This window comes from Phaseolus vulgaris, chromosome 3, assembly GCF_000499845.2.
Source record: "Phaseolus vulgaris cultivar G19833 chromosome 3, P. vulgaris v2.0, whole genome shotgun sequence".
In the NCBI taxonomy this organism is placed as follows: domain Eukaryota; kingdom Viridiplantae; phylum Streptophyta; class Magnoliopsida; order Fabales; family Fabaceae; genus Phaseolus; species Phaseolus vulgaris.
This window is the reverse complement of record NC_023757.2, coordinates 29853571-29876324: the sequence shown is the minus strand read 5'-3', so window position 1 is coordinate 29876324 and position 22754 is coordinate 29853571. Positions and strand designations below refer to the sequence as shown.

Here is a 22754-nt window from a genome sequence, read left to right as displayed (position 1 = left end):
TGACTAAGAAAAAGAGATCAATCAAAAATAGTTTTCAAAGAGCTTTGGATCATCTCAAGTATGGAATATGATTGGGTTTTGTATTCTGATCTTTGATCTTGTGATTTACCCAGGTGTATTCTATTCCCTTCCTTCTTAATAATTGTATTTTCGTACTGGTGTTGCCAAGAACTGTTGTGTGTTCTTGAGGGGATCAAGATAAACATTCTTGGGGTGGTTTTTGCCAATGAGTGGTGTGTGTTCTTGAGGGGTTCAAGATCATCACTTCTGGTGTGTGTAACTTGTAATCTAGAGTTGATTACATAGTGAATTCTCAGTGGTTTCTGATGACTGGATGTAGCTCAAGTTTTGAGTGAACCAGTATAAACATTATGTGTGAATCTCTTTATCCTTACACTCTTTAAATTGCTTTAAATCTGCTTTTATAAACTGCTGATAAAAACAACCGACTGTTTCATAAAAACAACCGGTTGATTTTCTGCATCATGCTTAAAAACAATTTTGTATTTGGCTGGACAGATTTTCCATTGATTAATTCTTCATAGCCTTTCACTCTACCTTCAATACTTGCGAAAATCTTTCAAAAACAATTCACCCCCTCTTGTTTTAGCCCTATAATTCTAACACAGTTTCACTCATGGAAAGTTGTATGTTGCTATTTCTAGAGTTACAAGGAAAAAAGGGTTGAAAATGATGATTCTTGATGTGGATGAAAATGTAACAAATAAGACAGAAAATGTTGTTTACATTGAAAATTTTGACAATATTTGAAAGCAATAGAATTATATGATAAACATGCGTGGTAGCATAATTTAAAGTGTTTTTCACCCAAATCCTTTTTTTTTTTTGAAACGTGCATTTTTGTTCATCATTTATAATCAAGTTATTGACCTTTTATAATGAATATTTTTTAACATAAATGTTTATGATTAGTTATTACTTATTTTTTTGCAAAATCTACACCAATTGTTTTATACTTGAACAATTTATTTATTTATGTTATATTATATTATATTAATGTGTTATTTATATTAATTTTAATATATTAATTTTTTATTTATTTATTTGTATATACTAATTATAGTTTTTATACATTAATATTTACATTGTAATTTATTTACTTATTAATATATTAATAATATACCTTTCCCGTGCAGTACACGGGTTAAAAATCTAGTTTAATACAATTACACAATAATATATTAAAATCAATATATAATCTTACTATTTAAGAATAATTTAAACAAGCTAAATTTTCTTTTAAATACAGGAAAACATCACTTATCACTTTAGCAAGGTGTTTTGCTAAAAACTAGCAAGAGTCATACGTCTAGTCTTCAATCAACATTGTTCAGCAAGTTGGAGACAAATGAAGAGTGTAGGCTATGTCATGGCGATAAAACCCTACTGCAATTCTTTAAAGTGTTCCTCATCAACAAAGCTTCTACCTAGTTAAAACTAGTGTTCTGTCAGAAACTAACGAGAGTCAGGCGTCTACTCTTCAATCACAATCAGCATTGTTCAACAAGTTGGAGACAAATTGAGAGTGCACAGCTCTGTCATGACGATAAATTCCTACTGGATTTCTTCAAAGTGTTCATCATCAAAACTTCTATCTAGTGGAAATCGAAAGTCTGAGTGATCGTTACCTAGACGGCCTAGCGGCCTCTCGGTGAAAAGCAATATCCACGTCAAATTACAGGTTAAGAGCGTTAATCCTGATTAGGGGTTACAAAGCATAATTAAGTGTTCATTGGGCTGCCTTAATCCTTCTGACAGGATAAGGCTCACTAGAATAGTATAAATTAGAGGGGACCCTCAAGGTGAAAGGTAATGTTATTTTGAGTTCTAAACTAGACCACTTAAATTGACCTCATCTAATTTAAGTGTCGGAGTATCTTTATAGATATCTCACCCTCTCGGACATCCAAAAAGAACCGTCGAAATTGAAGAGAAGACTAAAACTATTCAGTAAAGGATATTCAATCTTGAAAAAGTTGTAAAATCATAAGTTATATATAAGTTTTAATGATATTCCTCATAAACTAAAGATTGTTATTTATTCTCTACTCACTTGAATAATGATTTGTCATTTAAATTATACAAATAATCACTTAATTAATAATATTAAGTTGTTTAAGTAACAAAATAATCACATTGCTTTCTGTACAAACCTTACTTAAGCGAGATAGTATAACTAACGCATATTAAAAACTTCATAAAATAATGTAATTATCAATTAAAACTTCGATATTAAACAATTTAATTCATTCTTATAGATTATACAATAACATTTGATCATAAATAAAACCCACTTTAATTTGTATCATCTAATCACTTTTCTATACAATTTTGGTGAGTTTAAACGTACTGACCAAACTCTAACCTAAATAATATAATCATATATATATATATATATATATATATAATTTAATTTAATTTCTACATATTTAAAAAATACAAAAAAATTCAAAATCAATTATTTTTTGAAATATATGTATTTAATAAACAGCAAGATGACAAAACCCAAATCAATAATCAACATGGAATTTCACAAACACAAATTACCATTCAAAAACATTATTAAGTCTTACAATTGAACAATACACTTCAATAACTACCAACCAAGTATGTTAAGTTGATACACATACAGATAATTATTTTCCATAATGCAACAGTACATAAAAAATTATTAAATATCAACTAATTTAGATATAAAAATAATTAATCATTATATTAATTAAATTAAATATAATTTTATAAACTAAAAATTTAATGATATCTAAAATAATTTTTACTATTAATAAAAATTTATAAAATAATTTTTAATAGCTAATGTTATATATCAGTTTAAAAATTATTTTATATTCTTTTTATTAATAATAAAGACTACTTTAAATATTAATATTTTTTATTTATAAAATAATATATAACTTAATTAATACAAATAATTATTTTTTATTTCTAAATTAATTGATATTTAATTATTTTATACACTCGATTTTTATAATTTTAACCCAATGAAAATTGGCCTCACAAGCTAAATCGATTACACTCTCATAGTACAAAATTAAGGTTTAATTAAAATTGAGATTTTTATCCAACTTAAAATTACTTTCTCTTACTTCTATGGTCTAAGAAAACTAAATTTAAGAGGAGATACTGAAGCACAACAGTAACGTAGTCCTTGATCAACTCTAAAAATAAACTTTTACTCAATAACAACCAAAAAATTCAAACCAACTCTTCAAGCCACAACTCTATGTGTGTGAGTTACTATGGAGAATATTGATGGGATAGAGAAGAGGAGGAAAAAATAAGAATTTTCTGAAAGCAAAATTCCCTATTAATGTCTTCAACTACTATTCTAACTATCTTGTAGGTTGAGAACTTCAAAAGGAGGTACATGAGATTTGGTTCTGAATTTTATTGAGGAGAAGGAAGAAGAGAGAATGGCTGAAGAAGAATGTCCAAGGCAAGAAGAAATCGAGTAGTGATGTGTGAATTAAAAGGAATTTGTGAAATTTCTTAGTTTTACACTAAAGTAGTTGTTTTTTTTAAGAAATTATAATTTTTGATAAAAAAAAAAAAGTTAAATAACATGTAAACAATTTTATAGTGAAAGTCGTATTTGACTCTTAGTATAATAAAATAATACATTGAAGTTGTAAAAAATAATACGATTTCAGTTATAACTTTAATTATATTATTTTACATTAAAGTTATAATGATCAGATACTAAACCCTAAATTCTTGGCAAATTCATCTTATACTCGCCCAATGGGTAGTGCAAATACTATTTTACCCTTTAATAAAATAAAACAAATAAATCATGTAGCATCCCTCTTTATATTCTCATCTGCACCCTGTAAGTGGAGTCGCACCCACTTCCTCTTTTCTTGATTTGTTTGTGTTGGAGAGCACTTTCACACTTCTTCATTGGAGATTATATCGGTTTGGGGTTGGTAAAATATATTTTGCTTATATTATTGTAATTCAGATTAGGTGATTAGAAAGTTTTCATATGACAAAATTTGGAATCCAAAATATATTATATTTTTATATACACTTCAGATTATACAATTGGAAACATATTATAGATTTAAATGTATTTTGATTCTGGAAGTATCTTCTAGGAATATATTTGAAAAAAATATATTATAAATTAGGTCTAGAATGTATACTAAAAAAAATCCGCATGGTATATTTTACCAACCAAAATATTTGAATTTTGGATTATACAATCTTAAATACAAAATATATATTTCAAAATGTAAAATTTATATTTGAAAAATATATTTCAGGATGAAAAAATTACAAATATTAACTTTTGTATTTTTTAATTCGGAAAGTCTTCAAATTCAACATCCTAAAATTAAAAAACCAAGGTATTTCGATATTTTCAGAATTATGGGGTGCAGAACCGAAATGTAGGAGTGCAGAAAGAATTTCTCGCTCTTCTTATATCTTCAGCCCATAATCAATACTAACTAAAAGCCTAAACTATACATGTTATCTACACCCGTACTTTTTAATATTTTCACTCCATCAACTTAATCACGATTAGCACACTAGTGAAAATTAAAACCAAAAACACATCACTGAAAAACCTGTACTAGATTGACTAAAGTTTAGACGTGCTTTAAACTATAAACACGCATTAAATTGACAAAAAATTATACATGCTTTAAATTTAATTACTGCTTAGTTAATTTATTTCATACACTTAAATTATCATTCAAAGTCCTTACATTTTATCATGTGTATTCAGTGCAGAAGTTAAAAGTATTAAATATTTTTATTTAAGGGATGATAAGTACTTTCCAATTAAAAAACTATATTATTTTAATCTAGCAAACTTGTAGATTTGATGTTATCACATATAAAAATATTAATAAACTTTGCGTATGTTAAAATTCCAAATCTTGTTTTTGATAATTCATATATGCTGTTATAATTTAAAAAAACTTATGTTAAAATATAGCATAGATATTTATAATCAAGTATTTAATCATTCTAAAAAAGATGCATTAATTGTATTGAATTCTTACTGTTGTTATTATCACTCTTATACTTATAGAGAATTTTCATACAAAAAGCACTTTTAAAAACTTCACTATTTTTTTATAATAATTTTATTTTCATTAAAAGTTAACATAATTTATTATTTAAATTTAATTCTACCATTAGATTTATTGAAGAAGTATAATTTTAACAAACTTCTTTACTCTTACTGTAAGACTCATTCCTCCTTCACCGTTTCTTCATGTAGCTGAAAAAGTCTAAAGTTTAAATTGTCTATAGGTTATATTTTTTTATTATACAATTTGGAACGACATTCTGGATTTTAATGTGAAAATATTGTGCATTATTTTGAAATATATTTCTGAATTTTATGCACGAATTTTACCTTATGGCACGTACACCTTTTTTAACAGCAGGCACCTTCTAAGATTCTAGAAAACCAAGTACCATCAGTTTTAAGTTTACCCCCTCCTACCATAACTCAACAAGTTTTTTTCTTTTATGGCATGTAATCTTATGGAACCTTGAAAAAATATTCTAAAAGTACGTATGAATAGTTTAACTTAGATTCTAAAAACAAAAACTGAATAGTTTCAACTACAGTCCCTCTTCCATTGGGATTGATTGATTGATAAATCAAGTTGGTACAAAGCAAATGCAGCACCAATCGAACCTGTAGTTGAAACTCGTCAAAACATATTTTTAGTATCCAAAAAAAGGGTAACACCATTTTCTGTTAGTAGTAGATCTAATACATGAAACACCCATCAAAATGTAATAGAAACCAATGAGTATAGATTTTAAAAAGAAAAAACGTTTTGTGAAAGAAAGAAGAAATTTACCAACAGATACAGTAATACAAAGCACTTAAAAACATTCAAATGTGCAAAATTTGTTCTACCGAATGTTTAACCCACTATAGACTATGCACCAAGCATTTGAAAGTAATAAGTCTAATAATGTCGCACCATAATGATACAAGAGAGAATAAAACAATTCCCATAACCTTTCTCTGAAGTGCTTTTAAAGGTCAAAGGGAGATAAGTTAACCTATGGTTTAAGCCCTTTAGCAAAGAAGGGACCCAGCTCTACCGCTTAGAGGGTCTCTCATCATCTTCTCCACCATCATCGTCGTCTGAACCATCTTTATCCGACCTCTTCCGTTTTGGTGGAACCTGAGCCTTCTCATCGTTCTCGTCATCAACATCTTCATCTTCCTCCTCCCCATTCTCCTCTGGTTCAAAATCACTAGATGCTTCCTCCTCCTCAGCAGTGCCTAAAGGGCGAATAAGGTACTCTGTTCCCAAATCCTCCTACAAGTGATGCAAACACAGGAGGCCCATGGCAAAGTAGAAAATTATGTTTATAGATTATTGCAAAAGATAAGCATGGACTATGGAGCAACACAATAGATACAGTACTAAAATTTATTTCACACCTCTTCATTTTCATTTTTACTTCAGAATAAAATTTGTTTTGAACCATGCTCTTTAAGCAAACACTTCATTCTATTAAGTAGATTCTCAGCCATCCCCTCCCCCATAAAAAACTATAACGCCTAAATTGGGGAAAAATAAAGAGATTCAAACAATGCCAATAAAGGACCCCAGGACGATTAAACAATGCATATTCCTAGTGAACGTGATTCATTGTTTCCCCCATATGGTTGGCATCAAACAAGACAACAAGAACAAATTCGCAAGCATATCAAAATACAAATGAAGGAATTATCAAAGATCAAACAATAAAAGGTAATGATATTAATATATTGTTAAACATAAAGTATAGGAAACATTCATGGATGTCTAAAATTAAATAGGAGCTATAATAAACTTTCCCCCCTCCTTTTTTCCAATAAGTACAAACCTACTGATCCATGTATTTATGAAGCAAGGGAAAAGGACATTGCAGGAGGGAAATGTTATGACCGTCCCAGCACAATAGAGATAAATATGAAAATAGAACGCAGTAACGATACGACACAACTAATTTCACTGCAAAAGGTTGTTCTAAAACAAATTTAAATGAAAAAGAAAAATCAGAAAGATGCAAGGTCCGTAAATGATTAAATGAACAAGTTAGTGAAGAATCCTCAGTTTCCAGACCACAGCTTGAAACACAATAAAATTTGGGGAAAACATAAATTCAAGGGAGAAATGAAACAAATCAGGGGAAGTTATAATATAATAAACAATCCAGGATCCATAATTGCGACGAAACAAAAACTGTAACAATTTCAGAAAATTAAAGATTAAGAAATTAAATCAGAGAGAACTACCTCTTCACCGTGGTCCTCCTCCTCCTCCTCATCATCGTCGTCGTCGTCGTCGTCATCTTCGTCGTCATCGTCGTCGCCGTCGCCGTCTCCAGGATCAGCACCGTGCTGGACATCACCTTCCTCTTCATCTTCGTCATCTTCGTCGTCGTTACCGGCGTCAGGAGCATCGTCTTCATCGTCATCCTCGTCATCATCATTGCCGTCGTCGTCGTCATCATCGTCGTCATCATCTTCGTCATCGTCTTCATCATCTTCGGCGTCGTCTAGCTCATCGTCGGAGTTGTACTCTTGGTCATCCTCACTCAAAAGCGTGATCTGGTTCTCCTCAACTTGCTCGCTCAATTCCTCATTGACCTTCATCTTCGAATCCAGAAAGCAGAGCACGCTTGGCAAACCGTTTCGAAATTCTTTGCTCAGCCAAAATTGATCGAAAACCGAGCACGCTAGAATGGAGAAAACACCCAAGTTACCACCCTCTTCCCTTCGCTTCCCCCAGTTGCTCTGCAGTGCTGATCTTAGCCGTTCAGACACGAATTCACACGGATTGATGACGTGGCAATCAATCGGACGGTCCATGTAAAAGCATTTGCGTTTCAGCGGAGATAGTGTGATTGCACCTTGCGGCGCTCACTACTCCTATTTTCACAGTCACGTGTGTCACGTGCTACTGAAATGAACAAATCCAGGTTAGGGTTTCCTTTTTGGCAATTGCTTCCTGCACCCCAATCAATTATGATTGGCACCGACGAATTTTTAGAAATTCCATTCTGCCCTTCTCTTCTTTACTTTAAAAAATAGTGTATGGTGATTTGCATACGTAACTTGATTTTCTTTGGGTGATGCTTTAACCGGCAAAAGAGGAGGTTTTAGTGGGGTTTTGCTATGATGTTTTCGGTGTAAGGTGTGGTTGCCAAGGTAATGAGGTAAGAACACATTTCAAGTCGTTTTTCGCATTTCGTTTAAACTGAGGTGGTCCTGGATATCGTCATCTGAAAGCCTGGTTTTCGCATTCCGGATGCAGACATCCAGAAGTAGATATTCAACTCTGGATATGAAAATCTATAAGCCAACAACATTTGTTTTTGTAGCTTCTGGACGGCGATATGCGTAGGTGAAAAGTGGCTTACGAATACGATTAGCCGAAATTGTGTTATGCATTCCGAATATACATATCCTGAATGGTGTTATAGGTTCCGAATATACATATCTAGAATTGTTAAATGTTTTTCGGATTTATGGATATAGAATGATTTCTTTTGCCTTATGGATTTATTTATCCGGAAGCTAAGTGTTAATCTTTAGATGAATTAATATGCAATATTTTTAGATTACAAGTCTAAAAAAACTCCAAAAAATATAAATTTTTTAAAATATAAAGACGTGAAAAGAAAGACAATTTATCTGTGTACTCCATATATTCTTCTTGCATGGTGATTTTATCGGTGCTAACAGTGTTTTTGTTTGCTTATTTTTTTTTCATAAAAAGATACAAGATGTTAGAATGGAGTAAAAGCTAAAACAAATATTATGAAAATATTAAATACAACGAATCTTCTTATCAAATGATGAAACTAATCTCTCAAACTAAAGTGTTGCGGCTAAAAAAGAAATATGGGATGCAGGGGTGCAGAGATTATTAAAAAAAATAAAATGAAATTATACTTCATTTAAATTTATTTAAATTTTTTTAAAAGTTTAAAATTAACCTTTTTACCATCAATATGGAGGTGAAGGTGGAAGGTATGGAAGTGGATAAAGGAAATTATACAATGGAGCCTTATTAAGATAAATAAAGGTCCAACAAGCTGAAAATTGAATTAAAATATGAACAAGTTCGGGCGGATAGAAAACTGGAATCCGAATGAATGATCCGGAAAAGGAAACCCTAATCCAGGATTCGCACATTTCAGTAGCACGTGACACACATGACTGTGATTTGTTGATGTGTCACTTACATTTGTTTTCTTTATATAAATCATGCTTTTCACTTATGATTTTTGTCAATATTTTAGATGATGAAAAAAAAGGTAAAACACTGCAAAAGCTTATTGTAGTATTTTTTACGTATAACAATCATTTTTTTTTATCGAACATGAAGATAAATCATAAACTTATGTAAAAAAGACAATAACAAATATTATAAATAAAACGACTACGTTAGGTTAATAATTTATATGCAATGTTGGATTTAATTTAAAATTTAAAGTACTTTTAAAAATTAAAATAACAACAAGCGGTTAAGTTTAAATATTAAATTGAAAATATTATGATATGGTGTTATAATTATTGAACAAATAAGAAAAAAAAAAAACAATTTTATCTATAATGTGTCACCTATGTATCTCAATCTCACTTCACTTTTAACATAAATAATAATAAGTTACACGAAACATAAAGAAAAAGAGACTCACAATTCAAACTTTTCGCACTTAAAAGAAATGAATGCATAAAAACCACTATTAAATCATAACATGATTGACTATATATAATCGATTATATTGGCTATATTATTCATATTTTTCATCTATTAAAAAAAGGTCAGTTATGACTTTAATATATTCTATTACAATCATGCTATAATCGATTATAGAATTTTTTTTTTATAGTTTTAACTTATTATAATAATAATAATAATAATAATAATAATAATAATAATAATAATGATGATGATGATGATAATAGACGAACAAATAAAAATATTATTTTTATATTCTATTTAATTAAATTATTTCTATACTTATTATATTTCTCACACATTTCTTTCCAACCAAATAACTTATTTTTATACTCATTATTTTTTTCTATTTTCTCTTTCACCACCTCCATTTTTTTTATTTACAATAAGAGTCTTAATAAAAATATTAACGTAAAATGACATCAAAGTGTGATGACAAGCAAAAATTTAATAAAAAAAACAAGAATATATATGAAATTGGTGTACATAAGTTTTGTTGAATAATAAAATATCATGTACTTTTAACATATAATCAAAATCATATTAATAAAATAGGGAAATTATTATTTTCTTTAAAAATGGAAGCTCTAATTCATAAAGAGACTTTTTTTTCTCGCATTCCATAGTTTCTTCTTACACTTCACTACAATAAAATAATTAAATATCAAATAATTTTAATATAAAAAATAATTAGTTGATTAAATTAGATATTATTATATAAATTAAATTTTTTAATATCTAATTTTTTTATTATTAATAAAAATTTATAATTAGTTTCTAACATTAGTTACCAAAATTTTACCTTCTAATAATTTTATATTTTAAATTAGTCTTTATAATAATTAATTTAGAATATAAAGTAATTAATAGCTAAAATTTTAATAATTAATATACCAATTTAAAAATTAGTTTATAATTTTTTATTAATAATATAAAAAAACTATATTAATAACATTGTAGTTTATAAAATATTATTTAACTTAATCAATAACTAATTATTTATTATCTATAAAATTAATTTTTATTTAATATTTTTATTATAATACTTACATATGATTTGTGAAATGTCAAAATATCACTTTACACAATTTTATTGGAAAGATTCTGAATTATATCACACGTAGTGCAGCTTTTACTACATGTCTTTCTCCATGCAAACCTATCACCCCATTGCTTCCAACTCCCAAATCCTCTTCTTTATCTTCTTTTACATATCACAATCTACATTCTACTACTGCATCACATTATTTCTTTTTAATTTCATTACTATCAATCCCTCTATGTTTTTCTTGCATTCCATTATTTATCTTGTTCCTTCAATCTCCTCACATTCATTTTCCCTTCTTATACCCTCACCACGTCCTTCAATGTCTATTCTTTCTCCATTTCTTCTTCCTCCCTCTTCTCCCCAAGCTTCTTTTCTCCTTTCTCATCGCTCCCTCTGTCACTCACTAATCAGAGTTCATCTACCTCACTTGATTTCTTTCAAATTTAAAGAGTTCCTCGAGTCTTTTTTGAAGTTCTTCAAATCCATATTGATTTTGATGAGAAGATTTCATAATAACTAATTAGGGATACAGATAATATTTGATTTTGTAAATCGAATACGAGGATAAAGATGAATATACAGTTTTTGTCATAAATACATTTCCAATACTCTTTTTCGTTCTCATATTCATCATCATTTAAATTACTAATACATTTTTAACTTATTAGATAACTTAAAATTTTTATATTATAATTTTTTTTATTCCTAGTTTAGTAATTTACTTTTAGTTTATTCACATTATTACTATTTTCTATAATTATTTAACTTTTATAATGTAATTTTTATTTCAATCCATTGAATATAAGCATGATGAAGAAATTTAACTTTGAAGATGTGGATGAGATAGTCAAACATGCACCTCTCCTCTCCTATCGTCTTACTATCCCTAATTAGGTTTTCTTTATGAAGTTCGCAACAACAGAGGATAATTCATCTTGAATGAATGATTAGCTTTTTTCTATTATATGTAGCTTGTGGTTTGGTATAATCTTGACAAATTTAGATACATTTAAGTAAGATTTAGTAATTTAAATCTTAAGTAAAATTGTGTATGATTTAACAAATTCAGCATAAAAATAATATAATTAAAGTCGTACAAGTCATGCATGACTTTAGTTTGATATTTTTTAAATTAAAAAAATTTCATATTGAATGTATTTTGGATTAGAGTTAATAAACAAAAATGAGATTGGTTGTAAAATTTAAGATTAAGTTAATGATGAAAATTTTATTGATTATATTTTTTAGACTTTTGGATTTAGGGGGGAAGTTTGAGTTTGGTGAAAGTAAGAGTTTAAGTTTAAGGTTTTGAATTATATTGTTTGTAAAGTTCATTGTTTTTTAATTATATTGTGATTTGTATTAATGGGAAAAAGTATGATTAAATAGATTGAAATAAGAATAATGTAATAAGGTCAAATAAATTGCATTGAATTATAAAAAAGAAAGGAGACTATCTATGAGACGATGTGTCATATTGTGGTTTTCTTTTCTACCTTTAAGGTCATTGTGGAGGTGGATGTTCGATTGGTTCTGGACTATCGTCTGTGGGCTGAGGTTGATTTGGATGAGGTGGATTATCAAACCATGTGAAGGCAACGAGGGTCAATAACAATGTGATGGTGAAAGTGGACGAAAAGTTGATGGAGGTCTCATGGTGGAAAAATATGTTTTGGTGTGATGCAAAACTGGTGAAGCTGGATGAAAATTGTTGGTATGATGGGTGAGAAAACATAGTGTGTCGATAGTCCGTGTAGTCGAACAATTGGTTGGGTTGACCAAATGGCTCTTGTTGAGCACTGGAAGAGCCAACATGTTAACTCTGTGGGGGCTCTTAATATGGTTGTTGAGGCGATTGTGGTGTTTTGTGATAGTGAAAAAATTATGTTAGTTTCTTTTCAATAAAAGTAGAATAATATAGAACAATTGTAAAAAAACTCACATCATCATCTAATTCTTCTATTGGAGACGATATGTATCATATAATGTGTATGATATATCATTTGTATGAGATAGTATAACATAAGTGACCATTTTTGGTGAATTCAGTTCCTTGAATTACACAATTATGACGGTCGTTCCACGTTGCTATCCATGATGCGTGATATCATGGCCAATATCGATCAATTCTTTCCCTCCTGTCCTCATTGTGCAGTTGATCAAGATTTAGAGGAACATGTGGAATACTCTGTCGAAAACTAATTTGTCGCATAACCTAATCAATTTGATGTACTTCAACAGTTGCAAAACCATTTATATGAACAATTGTCCCACTCACTAGAGAAATCTCAATGGTAATTAGAAGATTCAATTCATTGCGCTGATAAGGAGTCCATAAGAAATATTAACACATTTTTTGTCAACATGCATAAGTGGTATACTATGGAAAAATTTGTAATAGAAGGAGAAGTAGTTGAAGTTGTAAACCTATCTTGGTTGTAGTTAATCCAATGTTTGTAATTGGACAACTGTGATGGTGGAGGTGTTTGTCCTTTATTGCACGAGTTGAGCTCCCCTATGGAAAGTAATTATGTTATAGTTAAATGCGTATAATGCTTTCAATTTGAAGTATGTGCAAAAGAATGAAATTACCTTTCAACAAGTGGAAAACCAAGACCTAATCAATTCTGTCCAATTTCATTATTTTTTGCATCATACGAAAACATGTTTTCAGCGACATCAAACATCTTAAAAAAAAAGTCTTGTTCGAACATAGATAAAAATATTAATTTTTTATAAATTCAAGATTTGTATATGAAACATTTCATATAATTATTTAGTTCATTTTTTTTTTAAGGTTATATCTCATTTTAACTAATTTGTTTAGAAAATTTGGTCTTCGACTAAAATAGTCACATGTTTGTTCATCATTTATTTCTTAAATTCTTATTATAGTTGTTCCAAAGAGATAACAAAAATTTATTTCTTTGTTAATTCATCATTTATTTCTTAAATTCTTATTATAGTTGTTCCAAAGGATAACAAAATCCTATTTCTTTGTTAATAGCTGCTAAGAGATTGAAGATAAATGAATATCTTGAAGCAAAATCACAAGAAACCATTTATGCATGGTGTGAGCTTGAGAAGTGCGTGAGAACCTTCGTACTCAACAGCGATAGAGTAATCGAGAGCATGCGAACGTGAGAATGCAACCGTCAAACCGCGGGACTGTGATCGTGAGTTTTGCATTCCCTTCCTTTTTTAGTCTCAACCCTAGGTTTTGCCCTAACTGTTTTCTTTCTATGTTATATTGGTCGAGGTGTATATTGTGTAATTTTATTTTACCCTAGATTTGTAATTCATCATGGTAGAAACAACTTAATCCTTGGATAGAAGAAAGTGTTTCTGGCAATGAAGTAAACTATGCTTGATAAAATGTGTTAGATTAGTGTTGTAGACCAAGAATTTTGGGTTCTGGAGGCTACGAAGGATTTTGTATAGGAAGAGGTTTGGTGTGGACTATGAGGTCCACTCTTTGGGTGGAGCAAAACCAGTGGCAAAGCTTTGAAACTAGTATGGAGCTTTGGTGAATTAGGCACATTGCAACAATTAAATAGAAGACTTCATAATCTTTCGGTTGCTGTAGAATTGCTATTGCTTAGGGAACTGAAAGAGCAAGTGAGTGTTATGGTTCAAGAAGTGTGATTGTGCAAGGGCTTAGTTGTAAGGGCTTAGAAGACAAGGTAGGGGCTGGTGTAGGTACTGGAGGGGGTAGTATTTATGAAGCTGGTTTTTCTGATGAGAGGATTGTGGTGCCAACTTGATTTCCCTTTAGGCTACCATGGAGAGCTTGCAATTTGAAGGATGAAGGTAGCTGGAAGGTGCAAAAATGGGCAAAGTAGAAGCTGCTGGCATGTTATTCTGTCTTTGTAGGTGCAAGTTTTTAGGTAGGACAGTTTTGGCTTGGTAGTTGTTGATCGGGTAAGGAGATGTCACAACAGTGGTGTAGATCTGGAGTGATCGAGGGCATTAAGGCCAATGGATGAGAGGAATGTGGTGCCAACTTCATATTCCAATAGGCCACCATGCAAGGAAGTTTTGTTTTGGTGGGCTTAATAGGCACGACTTGGTAGAAAAGGGCACCAAATGCTATCAATTATATGTGAAGTTTTTTAATGCTGCCACCTTCTCTTTATAGGGGTGCATATTTGCTTTCATATGCTGCCATATTCCAGTGTTTTCTTATTGTAGTTCAGTAGTATCAATGATATTATTAGTTTCAATTTCTAATTATGTCCCAAAATTAATTATCTTAACTGTAAGTTTATTCTTGGAGGCATTAGTTGGAGCATATGACAAAACAAAGGGTTCAAGGTGGTCATCCCAATTTTATAAAAGAACTTCTTAGGAGCCATCCTTGGAGAAAAAAATATTTAGTTTCAAAGAAGGTAACATCATGGAGATATACAATTTTTTTAGATGAAGTGTTATAACACTTGTAACCTTTTTGAGTTGTTGAATAACCAAGAAATCTAGCAACCTGGGGATCAAGTTTGCCTTTATTTGGATTGTGGATATATACAAAAGTTGCGAACCCAAATATTCTACGAATGAGGCCATTTGGGATCTTCTTGAAGTTTTTCAGTCTTTTTAGTATTGAATCATAGCTTTGTTGATTTTGGATTAAACATTATGGAGATGCAAAACAACAACTGACTATGTAATAGGTGATTTTACAAAGAAGAGAAAACAATAATAAAGGTTGTTACAATAAGTGCATCAATTAAGGTTGCACCCTCTTAAAGGCCATAAGTGAAAAAACAGAGACAAGGCTAAGCTCACGCTTCTTTCAATAACCAATATAAAATATATTTTTGTATGGGCAACATGGAGGCTAAGCCCACGTTTGTTTAAAAAATATGTGGATAACACATGTAGGTTAAACCCACATTTCTTTAAATAAACAATATATAAAATATATTTTTGTGTGGGCAACATGAAGGCTAAGCCCACATTTATTTAAAAATTATGTGGCCAATGTCTAAACCCATGCTTCTTTAAATAAACAATATAAAATATATTTTTGTGTGCGCAACATGAAGGCTAAGCCCCCGCTTGTTTAAAAATTGTGTGGATCCCTGTAGGCTAAGCCCACGCTTCTTTAAATAAACAATAAAAAATATAATTTTGTGTGGGCCACGCAAAAAACACATCACTTGTGTTCGCACCCACCACTATTTTTTATGTCGACCATATTAGTTCCAAATTTCAAAAAACGCTAAGTCCACGATAATTACACTTTTGCGTCAATTTATTATAGCTAGTGTCTTTTTTGGCCCATCTTAATATGCATATTTTTTGTAGTGTCATGCCATAAAATACTGTTATTTTTACAACAAAACTATTGTGGTGAAGTAATATATTTTTTTACATTTTATCATATATTTTAGGTATAAATGTTTTTCTAATTATAATATATTTATTCTTTTATTTATTTATCATATTTAAATTCATAATTATTTATCAAATGAAATACAAATTAATGAAGTTGATGATAATTTTTAAGTTATTCATAATTATTTGTAGTCAAGTTACAATGGTAACTTTCTAATCAAAATTTATTTTTACTTTTTTTTATCAAAGTACATATTTATTAAGAAGACAATTTTTTATGATTTTGCATAAAACATTTCTAATTACTAAAGAGTTTTTAAAATCATTTGGCTATATTATTGTCTACATTATTTGATTTTTATAAAAGCTTTCATGTTAGGCATCACTATGCAACTTGGCATCTCAACTATGATGACACCTCAAGTAACAACAATTATCTGCCATCCACTACAAAAAATCTTGTATAAAGTGACAGTTTTAATATGGCGGTTATTAATAACCGCCACAATTTTCTGTATAATACGACGTTTTAATAACCGTCACAATTATCCTTCAAAATGTGTCATTTTGAACTGTCACAATTATCCTTCATAATAAAATGCTGTGTTTTCCTTCCCTTATTATTCCCATTTTTTTAAAAACTTGTTTTGACTCTTGGAAACTAAATCCTACCACTTTTCACACTTTTGAAAATGCTCGCGTTTTTCTTCCCTCCATACACCATTCTTCACACTTTTCATAAACACTCTTCCCTCTCTCTCACGAAATCCTACCATTTTCCCCCCTCTCTTTTTCTCTCTACAAAACACTAGCTCTCTTCAGTACACACTCACTACGAAACGCTAGCTCACTTCACTCTCGCATCGTTGTCTGTGAACCCTCCAAAGAGAATGACCTCACTCCGATCCCAATCTCGATGTCCTTTCCCCTGCTAAGTTCAAAAGCCCCTTGTCCCCGAGACCATCCTCTTCCAACCCTCTCAAGCGTAAGCTCGCCACCGCCGTCGATGTTCAAAAGGTTTCCAATGATTCATTGTCCATTAATGGCCACAACTTCACCTTCGATTTCGTTGCTGACACTTAGGCTACTCAGGCAGGGTTTCAAGTAGGGTTTCTATTTTTATTTATGATCAGTATCGTTCTTTTGTTTTATCCTTGGCTTGAAAGAAATGTTCCCTTAACGCGATTTTGGCCACAAGGACTGTGAAGAAACCACAGTTTAAAACCATGGTTTTATTTTCTTCAGAATTATTGATTTCGATGTTTGATGCGCTTTGGGGTCCTGTTTTTCAGCTTGATATTTTCGAACATGTTGGTGTGCCACTGGTGTTGCATTGCTTGGCTGGTTTCAATTTTTGTTTAAGCTTCAGGTCAATGGATGACTTCAGGTATGAATGTTGATTATATATATTGTTGTCTCAATTAAGGGGTGGATATGGGTCTCTTAATTAAGGAGGGATAATTCAAGTGATGAAACTATCCATATTTGGGAGGTTGAAATTGGCAGATGTCTTAGGCGGTGGGACATTGATGAAGCTTGTGTTTCCTGGAATCCTTTACCTAATATGCATATTCTTATTGTTTTGCAATTTTATAGCTATTAAGAGTCATACTTTTTGTTCTGGAAAATTCTTAATGTTTATATGTGACTTGATTGTGGAAATAAATCAATGGTAAATATATCAGGATAACTAGATATTTTAGAGACTAGTTTGCTAGTGATATCTTTTTAAGTTCAGCATCTTTTCCCTCTGTAGGTTTTCTTTCATTGGCTAGAATTTTTTTTCTGTTGGTTTTATTTTTTGGTTTTTAGTTTCAATCCCTTGGATTATAAATTATTGATGTCTATATAGCTAGGTAAAGCATGAAATAAACAACCCTTCAACTCTCATAATTGCTTAGCTGCTCCTTTTCTCTTTACTTTGTTGATCTTATTATTTGCTCCATCCCCTGTGCACTGGTTCTTTTTGCAACTAATTGGTGAAACGTGGGAGAAGTAAAGGCTGTTGCTGATATGAAGTTGGTTGCTGAGATTTGAAGCCATGATTTTGGGAGAATACAATGCATCAAAGGAAGGTAGAGATAGCCAAGCATTCAGATGCCTTTATCGCCTTACCAGGTTAGCATGAACTAATATTGCAATTTTTTTAAGGCAAAGATGTTTTAAATTCATTTTTTAGATAAAAACATGACCAATTGTTTAGCCTCTACAAGTGCTTCTGAATCACTATCAACTCGGGTGGAAAATGATGTTCAAGTTCGTGAAACTGCAAAGGTTCCTAGATCCCTTCGCTGAAGACCATGGATTAGTTATGGACAATATGAGAACCATTCAGATGAAGACTCTGACTGTGAGCGGCTTGATCAAGTTTGTCTCATATTGATTTATCTTGATTTTGATTACAATGCTCAACATTTCCTAAATATTTTAGTGCATTGAATTCTGGTTAGTATCTTACATATGAATGTTAATGCAGAATTTTTCCTCAGGAGCTTGTCTTCCTCTGGGAGTCATCCATGGATGTCTAGATTGTAGTAATTTCCAAAAGGTCTATTTATAAAATATACATGATTTATTTTTGTTAGAAAATTATTATTAACCTCATTATTGATTAATTAACTATAATTGCCTCCATTCTCCTCTATTACTTAATGTCAAGTGTTCAAAGTAATATGAAGAGGAAAAGGAGAAGATGCACCAAAATGAGGGTGGATAATCGCACTATTTGTTGCCCTTATTATATGTTGTTCTGCTTACATTTAATTTTCTATCACTCCCAGGTGCTTTATGGAGCTGATCTGGAAACTGGAAGCATATTGCTATAGAGTTGTACCAAGACTTCTATATCACATGATAATTTGTTGCTTGGGGCTGCAAGGGAAGAAGTACGAGCTCAATGGGAGCTTAATTTGCTGAAAAAGAATACTTTGGATAATTTGTTCAGTAGCCTTGGTGTAAACTCCTAGCTTGAGAATTTACTTGTAAAATGTTTAGAAAGTGAAACAATTTACATTTTCACAATTTAATTTACTTGTTGTTTGGATTAGTTTGACATTATCAACTTTGTTCTTTCAATGAATGAATGAACTCATCTTTTGATTATTGTATTTTTCAATTTTAATTATATTATGAAATTAGTTTATGTTATAACTTAATTATATATATTATGAAACATAATATCAAATTAATTAATATTATAAAATCAAATTATAAAATAGAATTATATAAATTATTATAAATATTAAAAATAAAATTAAAGTTTAATTATAATATGAAATTAAATAATATTATGAAATCAAATTATAAAATAGAATTAAATAAATTATTATAAATAATAAAAATAAAATTAAATATTTAATATTCGAATTATGACAGTTATAAAGTGTATTATAAATGTCATACTATACTGTATTAAGTGGCGGTTAAAACTGACACTATTTACGTTAGAATTGGTTTACCCAGTTTTAAAATTACGACATTTATAACTGATGCCAATTGCACGCTTAAAATCGCCACATTATACAATGCATACTATGACGTCTGCTACAACGGTTCTCATTTGACCGCCACATTAAACTTTGTGGCGGCAAGAATTCTGGCGGTACGCGATACCGCCACAGACGTATAATGCGGCGGTTAAAAACGCCAATTTTTGCGAAAATAACCGTCGCATTATACACATTTTTTTGTAGTGATCACATGAAAAAAATACTATTAAAAAAAGAAAAAAAATATCGGGGGACTAGAACAAAACTCATATGCTAACAAAAACGATACATAGGTAGACTACACATATTCATAAAAAATTCTAAGAACAGACTAGATAAAAACCTATTATACTAATAAAATGATTCTCTATGAATAAATCCTAAATTAGCCAACTTATCAGCACACGCATTCTCTTTCTCGAAAAATATGAGTAACCCTAAACCTGATATTTCCATAGTAATTAAGACAAGTATTTCATCGATTACGAAGCATCCATAGAACATTAGTCTTAGCAATAAATGCAACACAAACCAAGGCAGAATCACATTTAAGCCATACATTAGTAAGCCCCATCTTTTGAGCTTCCTCCATAACATATATAACTCCATAAAACTCAGTAACCATAGCAGTCTGAACTTCAAGAAACACAGAAGAAGTACCAATAAACTCCCCCATACTTCTACGAAAAATACCTCCACAAGTAGCAAGATCATAATATCCTCAGTAGCCCCATCTGTGTTAATTTTAACCTGGTGTAGGAAACTCCCATCTAATAGGAAGAGGACGAAGAGCCAGTACGAGTATTAATACCAAAAAACTTAATCACGTTGAAATCCAACATATCATTCTTCATTGAGGCTTTAGACGAATTTCCCACTAGACAAGTTAAATATTTAATTACCAAAATAGCCCTGAAACATCAATCTTATCCTAAATCTAGCACAATTCCTCATACGCCATATCATCCAAATAGAAAAAGTTATCATAGCAAACTTAATCAATTTAACCAAAGGACTATCATCACTCTTAATAAAAGAAAGAAGATCATCCTTATTAGAGAAATGAGAAGTAAGAAAAATTTGCCAAACCCAACTCCAAATATGCAAAGCATTAGAACATTCAAAAAATAAATGTTGAATAGATTCCTCGTACTTTTCACAAAGCGTATACATAGAACATATATGTAAACCTTTATTCTGAATATGTTGATTTGTAGGAAGTCTACTAGAGTTTTGGAAGGCAGAATATATGAAGACCAAATGAATTTACCCCAAACACAGGGAACTCTTGGTTCCAAGAAAAAAGTCCTTGCAGATTTAAGAGTGAAACGACCAGACTCATCTAGAATCCAATTAGGGAGATTCTGTTCCTCCCTAACCATGATATGATTAAAAAAACGAGGCATTTGTTGTAAAGACAATGATATATTTCAATCACAACCAGTCCAAAACTGAGAGGCTGTATCTGGAATGCTAGCACCATCAGATAATCCTGCAATATTTGCTAAAGAAGTAGTAGAACATCATTTATTATTCTAGAAATTAATAAAAATACTTGTACCAATAGTCCAAGAAGTATTATCAAGTATAGTAGAATAAAACTGGTTAATTCCAGGCCAAAGAGAGAGGATCTATAAACCATTTTAAACTCGTATTTTGATTTAAGAACCCTGACTTTTAGGAGAAAAGACCAAGGCCGGTTGCTATAAACAAAGTTCCAAACAAGCTTAAAAAAATACACATTATTTTCATGATGAAGGTTAATAATCTCCAAATCTTCATTCTCAAGAGGTGAACAAATCGTCGTCCAATTAACAGTAGATATGTTATCTACATTATTTGTTATTATTAAAATTATTTTGAAAAATTGAATTATTTATTACACAACAATGTTAAATTATTTATGACCACCAATACACGATGGTGATTTTGTTACATGATCATTGATTTGTTCAATCTCTTTCAAGCTCAAAGAGATTGCATAATGATAATTCATACTACCACATACAATGCAATCTTATGATGTAATTTTTATTAGTGATTACTTTAATTATTAATATTATTATTATTATTCAAATTCAAATATAATACATATATTTTAATATGATATTTAAACTATTTTTTATTAATAATCATTAAATTTTACTTCAAAAGTTTCACGTGTTATCCAGAGCTAAAAGTACTAGATTGTTATATACTCATTTAGATTTGTCTATTGACGTTTCTCATAATTATGTAGTTGAATTTATTTTTTTTCAAGTTATGTCCCACTTTAACCGTTAATCGTTGATAAAAAATTATTAGGAATAAACATCTCGAAGTAAAATAGGAGAAATTATTTATGTTATGATTTAATGATTTTTTTTACAAACAAATTGTACTGTCTAGTTATGAGTATTTAAAAAATGTAAGAACTTTGACACTTCTGATATAAAGAATATAAGATTAGAGATAAATCCAACAAAGTAAAGATAGTAAGTGTAAAGATAGTAAGGTGCAATACAAATTCTAGTAAAACTTAAAATAAAACCCAAAATTCTGAATTATGTGACTAATAATAAGATTTAAAATTAATAAATAAAATTATAAATAGTAAAAGTTCAATTAGACTAATGAAATTCAATACTTTATAGTATAAATAGAAAGATCGATAAATAAATAGATAAGGAGAGCGTGCCTTGCTTTTCTCTCTTTATCCTTCTTTAGTTTCGTTCAACTCTTTTTCTTCAATACCAAGGCTCTCTGTTCAATTCAGAAATGGGGCTGTGATTTATTGTACATGTGTCTTTTTACACTGAAAACATGAAAAGTGATTCCAAGAGATAGTGTATATCCTTGTACCTACACACACAATAAGTACCAATCTGCCAGCAGAGGAGGAACTTGAGGTGGCTGAGAATGTGAGAGATTGATTCCGTGTTACCCAGTTGATAAATTTTAGGGTGATATGAGGTATGGAGGAAGGGAAGCGCGCAATGGTCAGAGGTATGGAGGTCATGGACGGGAAGCTTGGGGAACTAGTCAATCACAGGACAGGGAGGTACCGACCACGAGAAACGAAAATCAGTAGATAATACAACATTGTTCTTTTTCTCAAATTTCCCACATGGTTTTGGTGAGCTGGAC

General features: G+C 30.5%; 2 protein-coding genes across 6 annotated transcripts; one reads left to right on the top strand and one right to left on the bottom strand.

The window, feature by feature from the left end:
- Positions 1-5841: 5841 nt before the first annotated feature.
- Positions 5842-7959, bottom strand: LOC137807041 (acidic leucine-rich nuclear phosphoprotein 32-related protein-like). Its single transcript, XM_068607459.1, has 2 exons — positions 7304-7959; positions 5842-6338 (listed from the first exon to the last, which is right to left on the bottom strand). The coding sequence occupies exons 1-2, from the start codon at positions 7877-7879 to the stop codon at positions 6114-6116; spliced, it is 801 nt and encodes a 266-aa protein (XP_068463560.1). The 5' UTR covers positions 7880-7959; the 3' UTR covers positions 5842-6113.
- Positions 7960-17153: 9194 nt separating this feature from the next.
- On the top strand, positions 17154-19186 carry LOC137807039 (uncharacterized). Of its 5 annotated transcripts, none has more exons than XR_011080466.1 (5): positions 17154-17527; positions 18137-18215; positions 18320-18507; positions 18617-18688; positions 18921-19186. XR_011080466.1 is itself a non-coding variant. In XM_068607457.1 (5 exons), exons 2-5 carry the CDS (start codon positions 18201-18203, stop codon positions 18963-18965), a joined length of 279 nt encoding a protein of 92 aa, XP_068463558.1. In that variant the 5' UTR covers positions 17154-17527; positions 18137-18200; the 3' UTR covers positions 18966-19186. The 5 variants fall into 5 exon arrangements, 2 of the variants coding, with proteins under 2 accessions (XP_068463558.1, XP_068463557.1); XM_068607457.1 differs by having other exon boundaries at positions 18344-18490; XM_068607456.1 differs by having other exon boundaries at positions 18137-18258; positions 18344-18490.
- The last annotated feature ends 3568 nt before the right edge of the window (positions 19187-22754 follow it).

Excerpts from the sequence above, each read along its gene's own strand:
- LOC137807041 (XM_068607459.1), bottom strand. The coding sequence starts at position 7,879 with ATGGACCGTCCGATTGATTGCCACGTCATCAATCCGTGTGAATTCGTG. Across the intron at positions 6,339-7,303 it reads AGGAGGACCACGGTGAAGAG|GAGGATTTGGGAACAGAGTA; the intron begins GTAGTTCTCTCT and ends CATCACTTGTAG.
- LOC137807039 (XM_068607456.1), top strand. The coding sequence starts at position 18,238 with ATGCCTTTATCGCCTTACCAG. Across the intron at positions 18,491-18,616 it reads TTCAGATGAAGACTCTGACT|AATTTTTCCTCAGGAGCTTG; the intron begins GTGAGCGGCTTG and ends ATGTTAATGCAG. Across the intron at positions 18,689-18,920 it reads ATTGTAGTAATTTCCAAAAG|GTGCTTTATGGAGCTGATCT; the intron begins GTCTATTTATAA and ends TATCACTCCCAG.